The sequence below is a fragment of the Hibiscus syriacus genome, unplaced genomic scaffold (assembly GCF_006381635.1).
Source record: "Hibiscus syriacus cultivar Baekdansim isolate YM2019G1 unplaced genomic scaffold, ASM638163v2 tig00110234_pilon, whole genome shotgun sequence".
Taxonomy (NCBI): Eukaryota; Viridiplantae; Streptophyta; class Magnoliopsida; order Malvales; family Malvaceae; genus Hibiscus; species Hibiscus syriacus.
This window is the reverse complement of record NW_024062639.1, coordinates 533,432-550,619: the sequence shown is the minus strand read 5'-3', so window position 1 is coordinate 550,619 and position 17,188 is coordinate 533,432. Positions and strand designations below refer to the sequence as shown.

Sequence of the window (17,188 nt, the reverse complement as noted above, 5' to 3'; positions counted from 1 at the left end):
CGAGTCGAGTATCAAATAATTTATTTTGCTCGTTAAGAATTCAAGTCGAACTCAAACTCGAATTAAATTCAATTCAAGTATTTATCGAATTTTGATAAAATCGATTTTGAATAACTCATTAATTGTTCATTTATAGCCCTACTTAAACTTGGGATAAAAGTTTGCGTTTGGGCCAGCAATTCGGCCTGCTTGATTCTTTCTCCAACATAAATATATTCTTTTAAAGAAAATGATAAGAAATCTAGGAATTACACGAGAAAAAAATGGACCGGTAAGCGATCTTTTCCGATCATGAAATTTCCAATCTAACAACGAAAGAGGATAAAAAAAGATCCTAAATCTTTTGGATAAAATTTATCGTAAAAGTTGCCAAAGTTACATAATTTCTTTTTTGAGTGTGAAATTTGATCTCACGATCCGAATTGGAAGTGAAAAATGGAGAAGGTGATGAATATAATAAAGCCAAAACCCAATCCACAACAACTCTTAAGGGATTGGCAGCGTCGCCTCCGCCAGGAATGCCGTAACATCGAACGCCAAATCCGAGGCAAGTTCCTATCTTTTTCTTCTTCTATTATTTTGTTGGAATTGTGGATTGATGGCTTAGCGTTAATATTTGATAATTGGTAAATGGTGTCTTGATTTATCCCTTCAGATATTCAAAGAGAAGAGAAAAATGTACAGAAAGCTATTAGAGATGCTGCCAAGAGAAACGACATGGGTTCTGCTAAGGTACTTCATTTTAATTTTTTTGATCAAGCTGTATTCTTTTATTTTTAATTAAATTTAGTTGCTAATAGTCGAGAAGAAATTATTTGCTCTATTCTTTTACTGCATTGATTGTGCTTCTTGTGTTCATGCATACATAAATCATACTTAATAAGTCAATGATTTACTGCATAAATCTATAAGTTGAATGTTCTGAAACTGTAATCTTTTATGCTCTTTAGTAGCAAATTTGGATCTTGCATTTAGTTCTTACTGTTTGACTGAGAAGTTGAAACAATCATTTTTTCCTTTTATTTCAGGCACTTTCCATGGAGATTGTGAGATCCAGAAGGACAGTCAATCGGCTATACGGAAACAAGGCACAATTGAATTCAATATCAATGCACCTTGGGGAAAGTGTTGGTATGATGTTTTACAGATTTAAGTTTACATTTCTGTTCTGCTTATATGCACTTTTAATCATGGGAAGAACAGTATTATCAACCTGTGTAGCTTGTTTTTCTTTAGTATTTCATTTTAAATTTATTCAATCTGAAGTGCTTAATTTGCTCAATGTGTTCTAATTTTTGATGAACTACTTGTTTCTTGATTCATTCTCAATAATTTGTTTGTAATTCTGAAAATTTTGCAGCAATCTCCCGTACAGTTGGGCATTTGTCCAAGAGTGCTGAGGTTATGAAGCTTGTCAATAACCTTATGAAGGCTCCAGAAGTGGCTGTCACAATGCAAGAGTTCAGCAAAGAGATGACTAAGGTTTCTTTAGTACTTTTATCATTTAAGTATCAAGGAAAATATTGTCTTATAATTGCCCTTTACTGTAATTGGCGTCAGTCTGAGCTGTTGTTCTCCCCTCTTGCTTTGTTCGCTACTTGGAGTTTCCGTTGCTAATTTTGACATAGTTGGGGATTCTCTGATTGCTTAAACCATCTCTTTAATGTGATGATGAGTATGGCGGCTATCTTAAACGAGACAACAGATAGTTATTCTTTACCTTAATATGTAGGCAGGTGTTATTGAGGAGTTTGTCAATGATGCCCTTGACAATGCACTGGATTCCGAGGATATAGAAGAGGAGACGGAAGAAGAAGTTGACAAGGTTTTGACAGCAATTGCTGGTGAGACAGCTGCACAGCTTCCGGAAGCAGTCAGGAAGGAGAAGATGAAGCAGCCAGTTCAGGCTGCTGCACAGGAGGTATGTTTGGCTTGAATGCTTTATAATGTACCTCTGGCGAATTTTTCTCATTAAATTCGAAGAGTCCAATTTGTTTTCCTTTTCCTTTTAATGCTTAACAGGAAGAAGCTATAGCCGAAGGGGTTGATGACGAGGAAGAACTAGAAGAAATAAGGGCTCGACTTGCAAAAGTTAGGTCATAACTCCTAAATCAAGTCTTTTGCCTTTGCCTAGAAGTGTTGATCAGGCTGATTAATGAGCTTCCCCCGGGTTCAATTGCACTTGCTGCAGTCCAAACCCAAATTTAACACCCGAATAAAGTAACCTTCTGTGTAATGTATTACAAACAGGATATCTATTAATCAGCACATTGGAGCAATTATTGTGTAATTGCTACAGTTGTTAATTAGCTATTCCTGTCTGCAAGATCTGTATTATACGAGGAGAATCAATGTGTCGAAATACGGTATATATTGATCGATAATAAACCATATTGGGGAAACCCTTTTAGGAATTTGTTGTATTTATCTTGAAAATTTAAGTTGCTGGAAGCATTCTATGGTCTAATTCCGTCTAAGAACTATACATATTTATTTTGGAAGCTGGTTTTTGCACTTGTATGATGATAGGGGGACAACAGAAAGCTAATAACCGTGACTGGCAAAAGAATGATACACAATTTATGTTGGAACTGTTAGTATAATGAAGCTTTGATCTTCCTTAGTTCTTAAATGGATACTTGCAGGGTATCATGTGCAAGAAACAAGAAACTAATGATTCAAGTATGGCTTGAAAATATCAGGTGAACAGCTGAGTAAAGCTTACACGGAATATGTCATGTGATGCTAACCTGTTTCTTGTTGACACAGAGTTCATCATCAATTCTAACAAAGTCTATCAAAGTTTGTATCAAATTATAATTAATCTTTATTTATGTTAATGTGTCACGTCATTAGTGTAGTGCTAGAAAATTGAATGATAAAAAAACTAAAGTAAAATGGAAAGTGTAATTTAACTTTCGTGTATATATGAGATTTCTCCATAATTGAGCCATGTTTTTTATTGACGTTTCCGAAGTTGCCGTTCACTATACTGCTAGTTTCCTTTTAAGGATTTTTAGGATATAACTAATGGAGTAGTAATAATAATAACATGGGTCAAGTATGATTATGAAACCACCTATGGGTAGGGAGGGACACATGATTTTATGTTGGGGGCAAACTTGAACTTATAAAATTATAAGAAGACGAAAACAGATTTTGAGTCGAAATACATAGAAAAAAATCTAAATATAAAGTAATTTTAAATTTTCAAGAAGCGACATTGTCCCGCCCCGCCCCTTCGGACCATCCCTGCCTATGGGCATGTCCTTTTCATTTCATTGTTCCATCCAAACACTGAGTGAAACCAAATGTTTGATCATGTTTAGGCCATGATGACACTTTCTTTTCTTATTATGTTTTTGATATATTGTAAGCAACATTGTTGTTATAAGCTTGTCTTGAAAGCCCAATTTCCATCATTGGATGACCAAAAAGAAAAAGGAAATGGGGGAAAAGCTGTTACATAATTAGGTTTTTGAAACAAGAAAAGGAGGTTAACAATCACAAGGAAAACAAAATAACTTTTTATGAACTTTTTTTTTAATTAAGCTAAGGTTATTATAAAGTAGTATCTATTCTAAATACTCTTAACCATTTGATAGTAAGAAGTCGTTAATGCTTGAACCCATAACTTTTAGGAACAACAATAATTCATTTAACCGTTGAGGTAAGTTGATTCGTGTACTCAATAAATGAATTTTTATAATATTTTAAAGATTATAATATAATTATAAAGTAATATTTGTGTCTAATTTTGAATAAAGATGAACTCGCACACACCACACATAAATATAAAAATTAGATTACTTAAAAAGATGATAACATTTTCTTTACCATTTCCTTAATTCATGAATTTTTATAAAAGGAGAAAGGTTTTTCTTGAAATCCATCATTCAATTCTAGTCATTGGAGAAATAGAGGGGTTAATGGGGGAGGGGGTTGTGGGGTATTTTATAGTTATATATAATAAATTAGCTTTGTTTGTTAATGAGAAAATATGTCATACAAATGATTAACACACTGTTTATGTAAATTATTAATGCTCTTATTAATAATTTTAAACTATCCATAATCATAGCCTCTAATTAATTATTCTTGAGACTAAAATAGGTCCAAAGGTTCATCATTTTTCTTCACAACATTTAATGCATATTCTTAAAGTAAAAATTATTACATTTCCCTAAAAACAATTTTGTTTTTCATAATACTTTGTAAAAGAAAAAGAAAGACTTGTCTGGATATTTTTTAAAGACATTTTTTTTTAAAATAACAATGTTAAATTAGAGACTTGAAGCATGCAAAATCAATGGACACTGTCCCAAGTGGGGTCCGTTAGACTCTATTATAAATCAAACAAATAAACAGAATTTGCAGCAATCTCCCACAAAACATGGCTCAACTTCCTTTCAGAAACTCCTTTTGCTTTATCTGTTTTTGCTGGTTTCACCAATCTCGGCCAAGGCTATTTCCACCCCGGCAAAACTACAAGCACAAAAGCTCATAAGAGGACTTAATTTGTTCCCAGCAGATGATGCTAATTAAGGTACCAATGACCTAACGGCTGAGAATTCAAAGATTGCTGAAAGGCAATTTAGATTCCCTTTGCTTGGTGCTCCTGCCCCTTTTGACAAGTTTGCTCACCATGCTGGATACTATAATCTTCCACATTCTAAATCTGCTAGGTAATCCTATGTATGTATGTATGTCATGGTTCTTATATGTTGCTACCAAAATTGCAAGTTTGAAAATGATGGATGAACAATCCAGAAACTGATGGGCATATCAGTGTACACAATAAGTATATTAAATCTTTGCATGCAACTGATTTTGGGTTATCGATCTTGTTCACGAAATTTCAAAGGATGTTTTACTTTTTCTTCGAATCTCGGAGAAGCAAGAAAGACCCTGTAGTGATTTGGTTGACTGGAGGTCCTGGATGCAGCAGTGTATTGGCATTGTTTTATGAAAATGGTCCTTTCCATCTAGCTAAGAACTTGTCACTTTTATGGAATGACTATGGCTGGGACAAGGTATCTAATAAAATCCCATGATTTTCTTTGATACTCTCATGCAGGGTTTTAAATCGCGGTCGTGGTCACATTTTCGGTTATTTCGGATTTACCGTGATTGCGGCCGTCGCGGGCGCTATTGCGGTTGTCGCGGGCGCCATTACGGCCGTCGAGAGTAACTCGGACAGCGGCGCGGACGAAATCGCGGTCGCAGACCGTTTTTTGAAACCCTGCTCTCATGATATATATATATATCTCCTTTCATCAAATCACATTTTTATTGTCCCTTGGTAGGTATCGAACATTCTGTTCATAGATCAGCCGATAGGAACCGGTTTCAGTTATACTTCAGATGATACCGACATTCGTCACGATGAAAACGGTGTCAGCAACGATTTATATGACTTCTTGCAGGCCTTTTTCAAGGAGCATCCTCAGTATGTTAGAATGACTTTTACATAACCAGAGAATCGTATGCCGGCCATTACATTCCGGCTTTTGCAGTTCGAGTTCAGGAGGGAAATAAAAGCTAAAGAGGGAATTCATATTAACCTTAAGGTACATATTACCTGAAACTTCATATAAGCCTCATTTGAATATGGACTTTTTTCATTTAGTTAAAACTTGAATGGTTGAAACAGGGTTTTGCCATCGGCAACGGATTAACGAACCCTGGAATTCAATATCAAGCATACCCAGATTATGCTTTGAACTCGAGTTTAATTTCACAATCTGATTATGTTAATATCAAGAAGTCGGTTCCATCATGCATGGAGGCAATTAAAAGCTGTGGTATTCCCTCTTAGCTCTAAAAGATTAATGTCAATATCTCTATATTTTTTCCTTTGCAAATTGATACTCATTTTCAAATACCATTCCTGGTACTGATCGTGGAGATGCTTGTGTTGATTCTTATGAAATCTGCAACAATGTATTCAATCAGATCATGGGGGGTTGCTGGTAATGTAAATCTAAGACAGCATAAACTTTTATCTTTTGTTATTATAGATATTGCAGAAATGGTTTAAGATTCTTACAAATTTCATTTCTTTGTTATTATTTGTTCAGTACTACGACATTAGAAAGCAGTGCGACGGCGGCTTGTGCTACTATTTCTCAGGCGTCGACACTTTCCTGAACCTGAAATCAGTTAGGGAAGCACTCTGGGTCGGAGACATAGATTTCATGTCTTGCAGCAGCGTCGTGTACGAAGCTATGAATATGGACTGGATAAGAAATTTCGAAGTCGGCATTCCTTCTCTTCTTGAAGATGGCATCAAAGTCCTTATATAGGCTGGGGAGTATGATCTTATATGAAACTGGCTTGGTGAGACACTCTTCCTTATTTTTTTTTTCTTTTAGTGCCTTGTTCTAAACTCGTGTTTTTCGGACGGTTAGGGAATTCGAAGTGGGTTCATGCAATGACATGGTCCGGGCAGAAATATTTCGGTGCATCGCCGACCGTCCCGTTCATCCTTGATGGTGTCGAAGCAGGGAAACTGAAGAGACATGGTCCTCTCACTTTCCTCAAGGTCTGAACTCTGAAAAATGCAATCTTTATAATCTGAAATGATCATTCATCCATGTGCTTTCCTAATGTACTTATTGTGCCCATGATGATGACAAATCGCAGGTCCATGAGGCAGGTCACATGGTTCCAATGGATCAACCAAAAGCTTCATACAAATGTTGCAGAAATGGATGCATGGGGAAATAGCCTCATCTGAAACAGCGGAGAGAATTGCTCCCAAATAGTGACCTAACAAGTCGTTTTTTTATTTAATCAATATGGGTCATTAAACTAAATGAATTTTTACGGTTTGTTTCATTGTTCTCGACAGTGTTGCATACCATTAACAAAGAAATGAGTTTACAGTGATTGACCAAATTTCTCAGATCTGAGTTTACAAAGAAGCAAAATTTAAAGTAGTTCAAGGCAAATTCCACCTTAATAATTTTATTGTTCTTAAGTGGTCTAATTTTGATTTTAGTCCCTCTATTATGCAGAAATTCGAGATTCAATTTCCCTTATTTGGTATAATTTAGTCTTCATATTTTTATAATATTATTAGTAGGTCTAAATTGATTATACAGCTGTTATTACAATTAAGGTATTCCAAAGTTGTGAGCTTGAAATATTGTGAGTTTTGAGTTTGATCAATGATAAAGAAAAGACTTTTGCTTTACCCCATTCCAAACTTCTTGTTAATAAAGATAAGGGATAATATTTGATAAATGGTTTAAAGTTTTAGTACTTTCATAATTCTATTTTTTCCACTTCATGCTTGACTTGGTAAGCACATACATGGTACATAGACATGCAATTTTAGGACATTTAAGCTGATTTTATTAAATTTCAAGGTTCAGTTTCTCCTACAAAACTATTTATTTTCACTTTCTCCTGTCTGGTATATACATATCAGACTTGAAGAAAACATATACTTGATTAAAACATACATATCATATTTCACCGAGTTGTTCCCTCGACAAGTTCCGGAAAGCAGATGATGATGTATAGGACTACACACCGACAAACCTAAATGAATGAAACCTGTAACATATGCCATCCTCGTTTCCTGCATCAACACATATGTATCAGATACATTTCCAATGATCAAAGATACGTCACGAGAGAAGAAGTCTCTGAAAAATACTCCAAAAGCTACCTGAACTTTGTGAAGCACTAACTCAGGCAACACCCTTAACTACGTTTCTGATATTAACCAAATCAAAGATTTCGATCCAATAACCATCGGGATCCTTGATGAATGCATACCCTGCAAATCAGATTGGAAAATCAAGGCATGAGAAAGCATTTTCAAAGAAATCAGAAAGCAAATATTTCAGACATAACTTTCACTATTAGTATCATCCACAGTGATGTCTTACCATCCTCTGGTGTTTTGACAAACTCTACTCCAAGCCTTGCAAACCTCTCACATGCCTTAAATGTATCATCCACAGTGATGCCAAGATGCCCTGAAAAGGGAAAAAGGACAGATTACTACCTAAAATATCCCAAAAATTCCTCAAATACAAAATTCACATATTTAGAAAAGAAAAAGTTAAAAAAAATAGAAAGAAGCTGGTCTTCTATCGACTTGAACATAGAAGCAGCATCTGTTTGATCAATTACAGCATAGTTGTTTAGAAAGCCAGAGACTTTATCGAAAAGAAATGATCATACTTTTAAACTACACTTGTTTAAAGAACAAATCATAAGACACTAGAAGAAATGAACATTATAAAAGATACAAAAGCTGTTCATACCAAAGCCTAAAGGTTCTGAATTCCCAGTGTGGTATCCTTTGAACTCGGTGTCACTTTCGGTACCCCATTTGCTGTAGGAAACATTAAACTGTTAAACACGGTACAGGGCAGAAGAATGATGATTTTGTCAAAACAGAAGGCGGATTGATTTTTCCTCCCCCCCCCCCAAAGAAATAATGTATTCTTACTGGTTTAGTTCTATGGTAGCCGGTTTCGAAAAGGTCCAAGCTGTTCTATCAATCGGGTCGCTTGGAGCTGTTGAAACATCCTACATCCGAGGTAAATAAGCATTTAGAATCAAACATCATTATTATTTCCAACAGGATAATTTCTCGCAGTGTAATTATATGCATTATACCTCATAGCCCATGAAGTACAAGGTAAACTTCAAATCTGGAACATCAATTCTCTTAAGCAACCTGGAAATGATGATTTCATTGCTTCTATTAATATCAAATTATTTATAAAAAAAAGGTAATAAAAAAGAGATCTGAAATTGAACTTACGACATGCCCAATATGCGAGAGTAAAAATCAAGACTGACTTTTGGATCCTTAATTCGAAAACACTGCAACCCAAAGAAGAAAAGGGAAAATAATTACACATATTCATTGAAAAACATAATATTTACAAATTATAAACACCAAAAAAAGAAACTAACAGTTTGCTGCATGAAGTAGCCTTTGGTTATTTCGGGGGGAGTTTGGAGGCCAGGGTTATTGGCAGCTGATTCTTTTGGTCCTGAGGACGCCATTGAATATAAACTAAACTGGGTTCGATTCAACAAAAAAACCCAAACTTTTCCAACTAGAATTCTCAAAACAAGATGCTTTGATAGTTGGGTTTTAGAGTTTAGAGAAAGCACAAGGCATATTTGCTTATAAAGGGGTTTTGAAATGTAAGAAAATGAAAGTGACGAAGGAGCCGTGCAAGGTTCACTAGTTAAATGAAGCAAATCTGAGAATGGAGACAAGCCGGCAGCCATTAAAATAGAAGCCATTTTTGACTGACATTAACAAGGAATTCAATGAAGACTTTTTTTTTCCTTTCAAAAGTTCAAAGACGACTTTTATTTATCTTTGAATATCAAGTGTTTGGGGGAGTTTGTGAGGTTTTTAAAATAAGATTACTAAATGATGTAATCGATGAAAAATGTGAAAAGTTAAAAGTGAAATACAAAATATTATTAATTTAAAAATTGAAAAAATTATCCAACGTAGTAACCTAATAGTTTGTACATAAAATATTATAATAGTAAGAAAATAAGTTATAAACAATAAATGTTATCAGTATTACTAAAATTTTAGGGTTGTGCTTAAAATATTACTACAATTTAAGTTGATGATATCTGATTTTCTCACGACAACAAAATAAGTTAAAAAGCTGAAAGTGTAATAAATATCTATAATAAATATCGTTGCACTTAAGAGTGTCATAGTTCACTTAGTAGGTTATGATCTGAAATGCTAATATTTTTATTAATAAAATGAGTTGAGCTAGTGGAACCATAGATTTTCCCACGATAACAAAATAAGATAAAAATTGAAAATTTTATGAATATCTATAATAAATACAATTACACCTAATAATATCATGATTCACTAAGAAAATAAGTTGCTTTATGGAACATTAATAATTTTTATTACTAAAATAGGTTGAGTCTAAAATGTTACCAGAGTTTAAGGTGATAAAACCTTAAATTTTCCCAAGTAAACAAAATAAGTTCAAACTGAAAATGTTATAAATATCTATAACAAATACAATTGCACCCAAGAATGTCATGATTCACATAGAAAGTATGTTGTAATATGGAATGTTAATATTTTTATTAATAAAATGGGTTACACCTAAAATGTTACCAAAAATTTGTTGGTAATGCTTTAAACATTATCCCACATGGAGTGAGAAATATCACGTGCAGGGGTATTTATAATGTTCATTCTTCCTTCCCTTGTTGAGTGATAGAGAAAAAGGGCTCATCTCGCGCACTGTTGCCATCAGTGTTTCGTCTCGTGGTCAAGGTTAAGGGTTGTTCTTTTCGGAGAAAATTCGTAAGAAATTTTCTTATTATAAAGATTGTGAAAGAATATTTTATTGAGATTTATAGGGTGAATAGAGAGCTGTTATTCAATTAAAAATTTACGGAGGGGTAACAACTGTATTAGTTATCTTTTTGAATTCTGTAAATTAAGTCAATAGTAATCATTTGTAATTGAGAAGCATCATTTTCAGAATTATTTCTTGTCTGAATATAAGATGTATTTGGACAATATTCAGCTATATACAGAATAAATTGGATAAATGTTATGTTGCTTCAATTACGGGGGCTTAATTGCAGGTTAATTTACTGTTGTAACAATTATCTCCGAATTATGAACCTGGACAACTTCGAGACTAAGTTTATTCATTTATGAAAGGCATAAAATTTGAAAAATATTAAAATTAGAATTTAATCTGAATTTTACTTGGATGATTTTGTCCCTAAATCTAGCATATAAATAAAGAAGCATTTTCAGCTTCTCAGATCATCCAACAACTCAAAAATCTTCTCAATTCCTCTCTAAGGCTTTTTAATATTTTTACATATTTTTCGGTGCTACATAAGAGTAACACTACCACAATCCACTCCGGTTTCGAGTGTATGGATTCTCGAAGCGACCGTGTTAACATCGGGGGATAATTCATCTATCGCATCGATTATACATATCGGGGCAAATTTGTTTCAAAGGTAGTAGTTTTATCACGACACAATTTTGGTTTTCATTTGCTGATTTTTTTAATATGTCATATAAGTGCTAACGGTGTACTTTTGCAGTATTTATTCCCAGCAATTTAGAAATAAATTCATTTACTGGGAAAAAAATGTCAACACCATTTAGCAAGCTTATTCCTGATTTGTCCAAACTTGATACATTAAATGGGTCCAATTACTGTAGGTGGTCTTAACATATCTTATTTTCTTCAAGCAATTTGATTTAGACTATGTGATGTTGAAACCACACCTACCACATCGACTACCAATTTTGTTACAACAACATTACTGTAATCATGATGAAGTTCTTCTTATGTCGTCTCCATCTTTATCTTCATAGCAGTTGAAAAATTTTAAAAAGTTAACAAGATGGTGTGTGGCCATCTCCATAGTCACATGTCAAACAAGATTTTTGACATGTTTCTCAAGGAAAGAAGAGCTAAACAATATGGGACAAACTTGAAAAGAAGTACGACTCTGATGATGCAGACATTAAGAAATACGTCGTTGGTGAGTGACTGAGATTTCAAATACCGATGACAAGCTGATTAGAGATCAAGTCCATGATTACGAAAATCTAGTCTCTAACATCCTTACCGTGTAGATGTGTGAAGTGTTGCGAGCTAACGTCCTGATAGAGAAGGTGCCCAAATCTTGTTCTGACCACAGTAACTCTCTCAAACACAAGAAGAGGGACATTTCACTTTAGAAGCTGGTGGTGCGATTGAAGATAGAGGAGGCTAACCATTTGAAAGATAAGGTTGCTAACTCTTTTGGTCAATTATCCTTTAAAGCTAACTTGGTTGAGTATTGTGCTGCCTCAGGGTCTAAATTCAAAAGGACATGGAAAATAGGAAATCAAAACAAGAAGACAAAACCTCTGAAGGGCACCAACTTAAAAAAATCAATAAACGCCAAAACTGAAGAAAATCTATCAAGTTCTATATGTGCGGTCAAGTCGATCACAAAGCATACAAATGCCAACATTGTTTAGACCGCCAGAATGAGAACAACTATAAATGAACGTTGCAGAGAGCAATACTGACGTTATCAAAATAGTGGTTTCAGAGGTAAATCTTGTGGAAAACAATATTGAGTTGATCATTGACACTAATGCTTCTAGATATTTCTACGCAAAGAAGAAGTTTTTCACCGAGTTCGAGAATAGGAACAAAGGTGAACGTGTGTACCTGGGGAACTATAGTAGTTCTGAAGTGCTAGGTAAATGCAAGGTTTTACTCAAGCTAACTTTCGGTAAAACTTTAGCCCTAAGTAATGTTCTGTATGTATCTGCCATGCGTAGAAATTTAATAAGTGGTGAGCTTTTAAATAAGCCAAACATTAAGCTAGTTTTTGAGGAAGATAAACTTGACTTTCTTGAAATGGTGATTATGTTGAAAAAAGTTATTTTAAATATAGGTTTATTTGTCATTGAAAATGAGAATAAAACTACCACTTCTGCATACACGGTTAAACTCTTGAAATGTGGCATGCTAGATTAGGACATGTGAATATTCACTCTTTAAATAAACTGATTAAAATAAATATTCTACCTAAACTAGACAAACTAGCTTTTAACAAATGTGAAATTTGTGTAGAAGCCAAGCATATTAAACCTCCCTTTAAGACTGTTTCTAAGAGAAAAAGTGAACTATTAAAACTTATACATAATGATATAGTATACTTTAGAAACACTAATAGCAAGGAGGAAAACATTATTACATTACTTTTGTAGATGATTATTCGAGATATACAAAAGTATATCTCCTAAGAACTAAAGATGAAGTTGAGAACTTCTTCTTTATTTATAAGGCAGAAGTTTAGAATCAGTTAGATGGGAGAATTAAACGGGTTAAATTCTATAGAAGTATCAAATTTCTTGAAAGAGGTTTGTGAGAAGAATGACATAATTCATGAAACTTCTGCTCTCTATTTTCCTTAATAGAATGGTATATCCCAGAGGAAAAATAGAACTTTAAAATAGATGATGAATTCATTATTGATAAATTCTAGATTATCTGATAATATACGGGGGAAACCCTTCTATCGTCAAATCATATTTTGAACCAAATACCTTACACGAAATTATATTCTAATTGTGGAAAGGCTATGCTCCAAATCTGCAATACTTGAAAGTGTGGGATTTTCTGGAAAAAGTGGGCTTACCGGACTTTAAGAAGTCCATCATCGGTCCTAAAACCACGTATGTAGTGTTTATAGGGTATGCTACAAATAGTGTTGCATACAAGTTCATGTTTTTACATGACTACTTTATTTGTGAATCTAAGATGTTTTCTTTGAAGATATTTTTCCTCTAAAGAAGCCTAGATTAAATGTAGAAACACAAAAATTCCAGATTGAATTTGTTAGGAATTCTCAAGAGATTAAGTTTGAGCCTAAAAGAAGTAAAAGACAAAGAGTTGAAACTTCTTTTGGATCATATTTTATAACTTTATTTATTTCTAATATAAATGATTTAGATTTCATATATGATATAACTCATGTCTTTATGTTAGATGAGGATTCTAAGATTTATGAGAAAGCTATAAGATCTATTGATGTTTGTTTATGGAAAAGTGCTATTAATGATGGACTAGAATCAATAATATCTAATCATACTTGGGAATTAATTGACTTGCCTATAGGATTTAAACCTATCAGCAATAAATGGGTTTTTTTAAGTGAAACTCAGACCAGATGGCTTAATCCAAAGGTATAAGGCAATGCTAGTTGCCAAAGAGTTCACTTAAAAATTTGGTTTAGACTTAGTTGATACTTACTCTCCCGTAATGAAAATTTGAACGATATATGAATTATTTGTACTAAGTTGCAAGTACATCAAATGGATGTAAAGACTGTAATTTTTAATAGAGATCTAGATGGAGCAACCTCTAGGCTTTGAGACACATGGTATGGAAGGCGAAGTGTGTAGACTTAAAAGGTATTTTTATGGACTTAAGCAAGCTCCTAAACAATGTTATGAGAAATTTCACAAAACTATACTTAATTTTGGTTTTTTTGTGAATGGTTCAGATGCATGCATGTATTCGATAACATTCAATACTAATTATGTCATCATAAGTTTATATGTTGATGACATGTTGATTTTCAATACTAACATTGAGTCCATTAATAAAAAAAAAGTTTCTTATCCACTAAATTTGATATGACTGATTTGGGAGAAGTCGATGTAATCTTAGGAGTCAAAGTTACCAAAACTGAAAAGGGGTTTTCTTTAAATCAAACACATTAAATTGAGAATGTGTTAAAGAAGTTTCACAGCTTTGATGTCATCCTTGTTCAAACTCCTTATAATCCTACATACATCTATTTAAAAATAAAGGAAGTAATGTTTCCCAAATAGAATATGCTAAAATAATTGGAAGCCTAATGTTCTTAATGAACTATATCCTGCCTGATATTGCCTACATTGTGAGCATACTTAGTAGATATACCAAAACCCAAGTAGTGAACATTGGGTTTCTCTTAGATGCTTACTCAAATATATTAAGGGTACGATGGATTGGAAACTTGAGTTTGTTGGCTATCCTGCTGTTTTAGAAGGATATTGTGAGGAAACTAGGTTTATGATAATTATGAGGTAAGCTCTATAAGTGGGTATATTTTTTCTTTAGGTGAAGCAGCGATCTCGTAGAAGTCTGCGAAGCAAACCTATATTGCTCGTTTGACCATAAAGTCAGAGTTTATAGCTTTTGACTTAGCTGGGTAAGTAGCCGAATGACTTAGAAATTTATTAGCAAAAATTTTGTTGTGGGAAGACCGACTCCTCCAGTCTCCTTATTATGTGATCCACAAGCTACGATATGTGTGGCTAATAACCAAACTTACAATGGTAAGAAAAGACACATTTGTATAAGGCATTAATCTGTTATACACTTAATATGGAATGAAGTACTCTCTTTAGAGTATGTGTAGTTAGAAAAGAACCTAGTGATCACGCGTAAATATATTGTGTTGTGGCACGTAAATTTATGCCAATATACACAATCGATGCAAGTAATACAGTAATGAGTGAGTATTGTCTCCACGGGGATTGGAGGTATTTTAGAAGCAAGCTATAACAAATAAATTTGAAGAAACTAAATCTAAATATATATTTATGATGGTATAAACAAATGGAAGTATAGTTTTGGCTGATATAAATGGTAATGGAATGCTGTGGCAAGAATTGTGTGAAGTGGGGTAAAATTGGTGTAGTGAAAATTGTTGAAAATGTAAAGTGTACCGAGGCAAGAATTTAAGTAAGAAGAAAAAGTATGCTAAAGCAGTAAAATAAATTGAACCCTAGAAAATGAGATAAGACTGACAACCTCACGCAATCAAGCTTTTCTAGAGGTAAATGGAACAAACTTGCTATGGCAACAATATTCTATGCTACGGATGGTATATGCTCCAATAAGTATGTTATCCGACAAGATTTGCTAAAATGCTCCTAAACTCTCTCATACAAGGAACCTGATAAAACTAATGCTATGACAACACCTCTCAGCGTGAATTACAACACTAGCTTATCGACTAAGTCCTATCCCTTTTAGTCGAATGAAACCCTTTCCTTATCTCTAAGATAGGTTAGAACCTTCTCATCTCGGTTTGGCTCCCTTGTTCACGTAGATCTAACCTAGATCTCTCGATACTAGATATCTATACTTAGAAAATGGAAATCTCTCAAAAGCACTTTCAGACTAAGCATATTACGCTATAATAAATGGTAATCTCTCAAAAGCTCTTACAATGCTACGACACTATAAAGGTAAAAATAGTGAGCAAAACAACATTTAAACATAAAAACATCAAACTATCCATTAACATAAAATAAAATAATCCAACACCAAATAAGGTAATACATGGTGTGGCTAAGTTCATCCGAGAATATTCAAGTTTAGTACAAGCCCAAATAGATAGAAAAATAAAGGACAAGGAGAAGAAGACCCCTAATGAGCTATTGTTGTGACCCTTATCTCCACCACCTTAAGTAAGCTAGCCTCTTTCGAGGTCTAGCTACTATCTCCTTAAAGCTCGACTATAGAGGACACCACAAAAAAGGGAGAAAAAAGAAAGAAGGAAATGGAAATGAGCAACGCCTTTTTCTTAGGTCACTTCTTAAAAGCTCCAAAAGTCCCTTTAAAATGTAGGGTACCTTGGTATTTATATAAGGGAATATTTATAGGGTTTTGGGCCTTAAAATTCCCTTTTGCACCCTAGGTGGCATCATCCTCACGTGAATGGACGATTATTGTGGCATGTGGTCCTAAAATTTACAGCAAGGGTAGTGTGTCACATATAACTTGACATCCTGGTAAAAATGTTTTTGCTATTTTGTCTTTTCTGCTCCAGATTTTGTTGTCCATTTTTTATAGCGACAATTCTTTCAACTTCCTCTTTCTAGAATGCTACAACAACCAAATCTTGTCCTTAAGCTTTCCTCACCTGCACAACACCAAAAGAGTAAGACCTTTCCCTCGGTAGCACTAGTTTTCAATAAATATATGTTGTAGCAAGACTTTACCACCAGATGTAACTTCATGGCCTAAATGTAACCTAAATGCTATACCATGAGCTTTAAAACAAATAATAGCCTAAGTAAAAAGGCACAAAAATACAACCTTTTTATGGGGTTATCACACCCCCAAACTTAAGCTATTGTTTGTCCTCAAGCAATGGATAATAATTAGCATAAAATAATGCTATGGCAGAAGTTTAGTTAAAGCATAATTATTGAGATAATTTCAACCCTCATAAATAATTGGCTTCAACATGATAGAAAAAATTAGGATATCAAGAACTTTTACCTAGAGTGGGACCCTTTGCATTGTGTGTACGTGATTGTATATAGTCTATGCTTAACAAAGTTAGAAAAATTATAGGCAAGTTCCCTATTCTGCTTTAGAATTTCTTTACCAGTTAAGAACACAATTACTCCCATTCACATTAACTTAACATATATATATATACACACGAGGTGAGTCAGCCTATCACAACTACCATTCACTATTACTATAGTTGACATTTATTGAAATGCAATATCCAAGCACTACAACGTAAAACAAATAGGTAGAGTCATTCTGTGACTACTTTCATTCACTCGTATGCTACATCTGCCATTTATTGAAACGTGGTATCTAGGCACAACTAT

At 33.9% G+C, this 17,188-nt stretch overlaps 2 protein-coding genes and 1 pseudogene across 2 annotated transcripts; 2 read left to right on the top strand and 1 right to left on the bottom strand.

Moving 5' to 3' along the window:
- The first annotated feature begins 249 nt into the window (after nucleotides 1-249).
- On the top strand, nucleotides 250-2,393 carry LOC120114550 (vacuolar protein sorting-associated protein 24 homolog 1-like). The gene is made up of 6 exons (XM_039135414.1): nucleotides 250-547; nucleotides 656-732; nucleotides 1,029-1,131; nucleotides 1,361-1,482; nucleotides 1,733-1,921; nucleotides 2,023-2,393. The coding sequence occupies exons 1-6, from the start codon at nucleotides 436-438 to the stop codon at nucleotides 2,101-2,103; spliced, it is 684 nt and encodes a 227-aa protein (XP_038991345.1). The 5' UTR covers nucleotides 250-435; the 3' UTR covers nucleotides 2,104-2,393.
- A 2,000-nt stretch (nucleotides 2,394-4,393) lies between these two features.
- LOC120114532 lies at nucleotides 4,394-6,825 on the top strand (annotated as a pseudogene).
- Nucleotides 6,826-7,341: 516 nt separating this feature from the next.
- Nucleotides 7,342-9,164, bottom strand: LOC120114515 (lactoylglutathione lyase-like). Its single transcript, XM_039135399.1, has 8 exons — nucleotides 8,944-9,164; nucleotides 8,789-8,850; nucleotides 8,641-8,701; nucleotides 8,471-8,550; nucleotides 8,283-8,353; nucleotides 7,902-7,991; nucleotides 7,679-7,789; nucleotides 7,342-7,588 (listed from the first exon to the last, which is right to left on the bottom strand). Exons 1-7 carry the CDS (start codon nucleotides 9,034-9,036, stop codon nucleotides 7,701-7,703), a joined length of 546 nt encoding a protein of 181 aa, XP_038991330.1. The 5' UTR covers nucleotides 9,037-9,164; the 3' UTR covers nucleotides 7,342-7,588; nucleotides 7,679-7,700.
- Nucleotides 9,165-17,188: the final 8,024 nt, after the last annotated feature.

Bases quoted from the DNA above. Each gene is read 5' to 3' on its own strand.
- LOC120114550 (XM_039135414.1), top strand. From the start codon at position 436: ATGGAGAAGGTGATGAATATAATAAAGCCAAAACCCAATCCACAACAA. The intron at 1,483-1,732 runs GTTTCTTTAGTA...CTTAATATGTAG, and splicing joins TCAGCAAAGAGATGACTAAG to GCAGGTGTTATTGAGGAGTT. The intron at 1,922-2,022 runs GTATGTTTGGCT...AATGCTTAACAG, and splicing joins TTCAGGCTGCTGCACAGGAG to GAAGAAGCTATAGCCGAAGG.
- LOC120114515 (XM_039135399.1), bottom strand. From the start codon at position 9,036: ATGGCGTCCTCAGGACCAAAAGAATCAGCTGCCAATAACCCTGGCCTC. The intron at 8,851-8,943 runs GTTAGTTTCTTT...TTTGGGTTGCAG, and splicing joins GCTACTTCATGCAGCAAACT to TGTTTTCGAATTAAGGATCC. The intron at 7,992-8,282 runs GTATGAACAGCT...TTCCCTTTTCAG, and splicing joins TTCAGAACCTTTAGGCTTTG to GGCATCTTGGCATCACTGTG.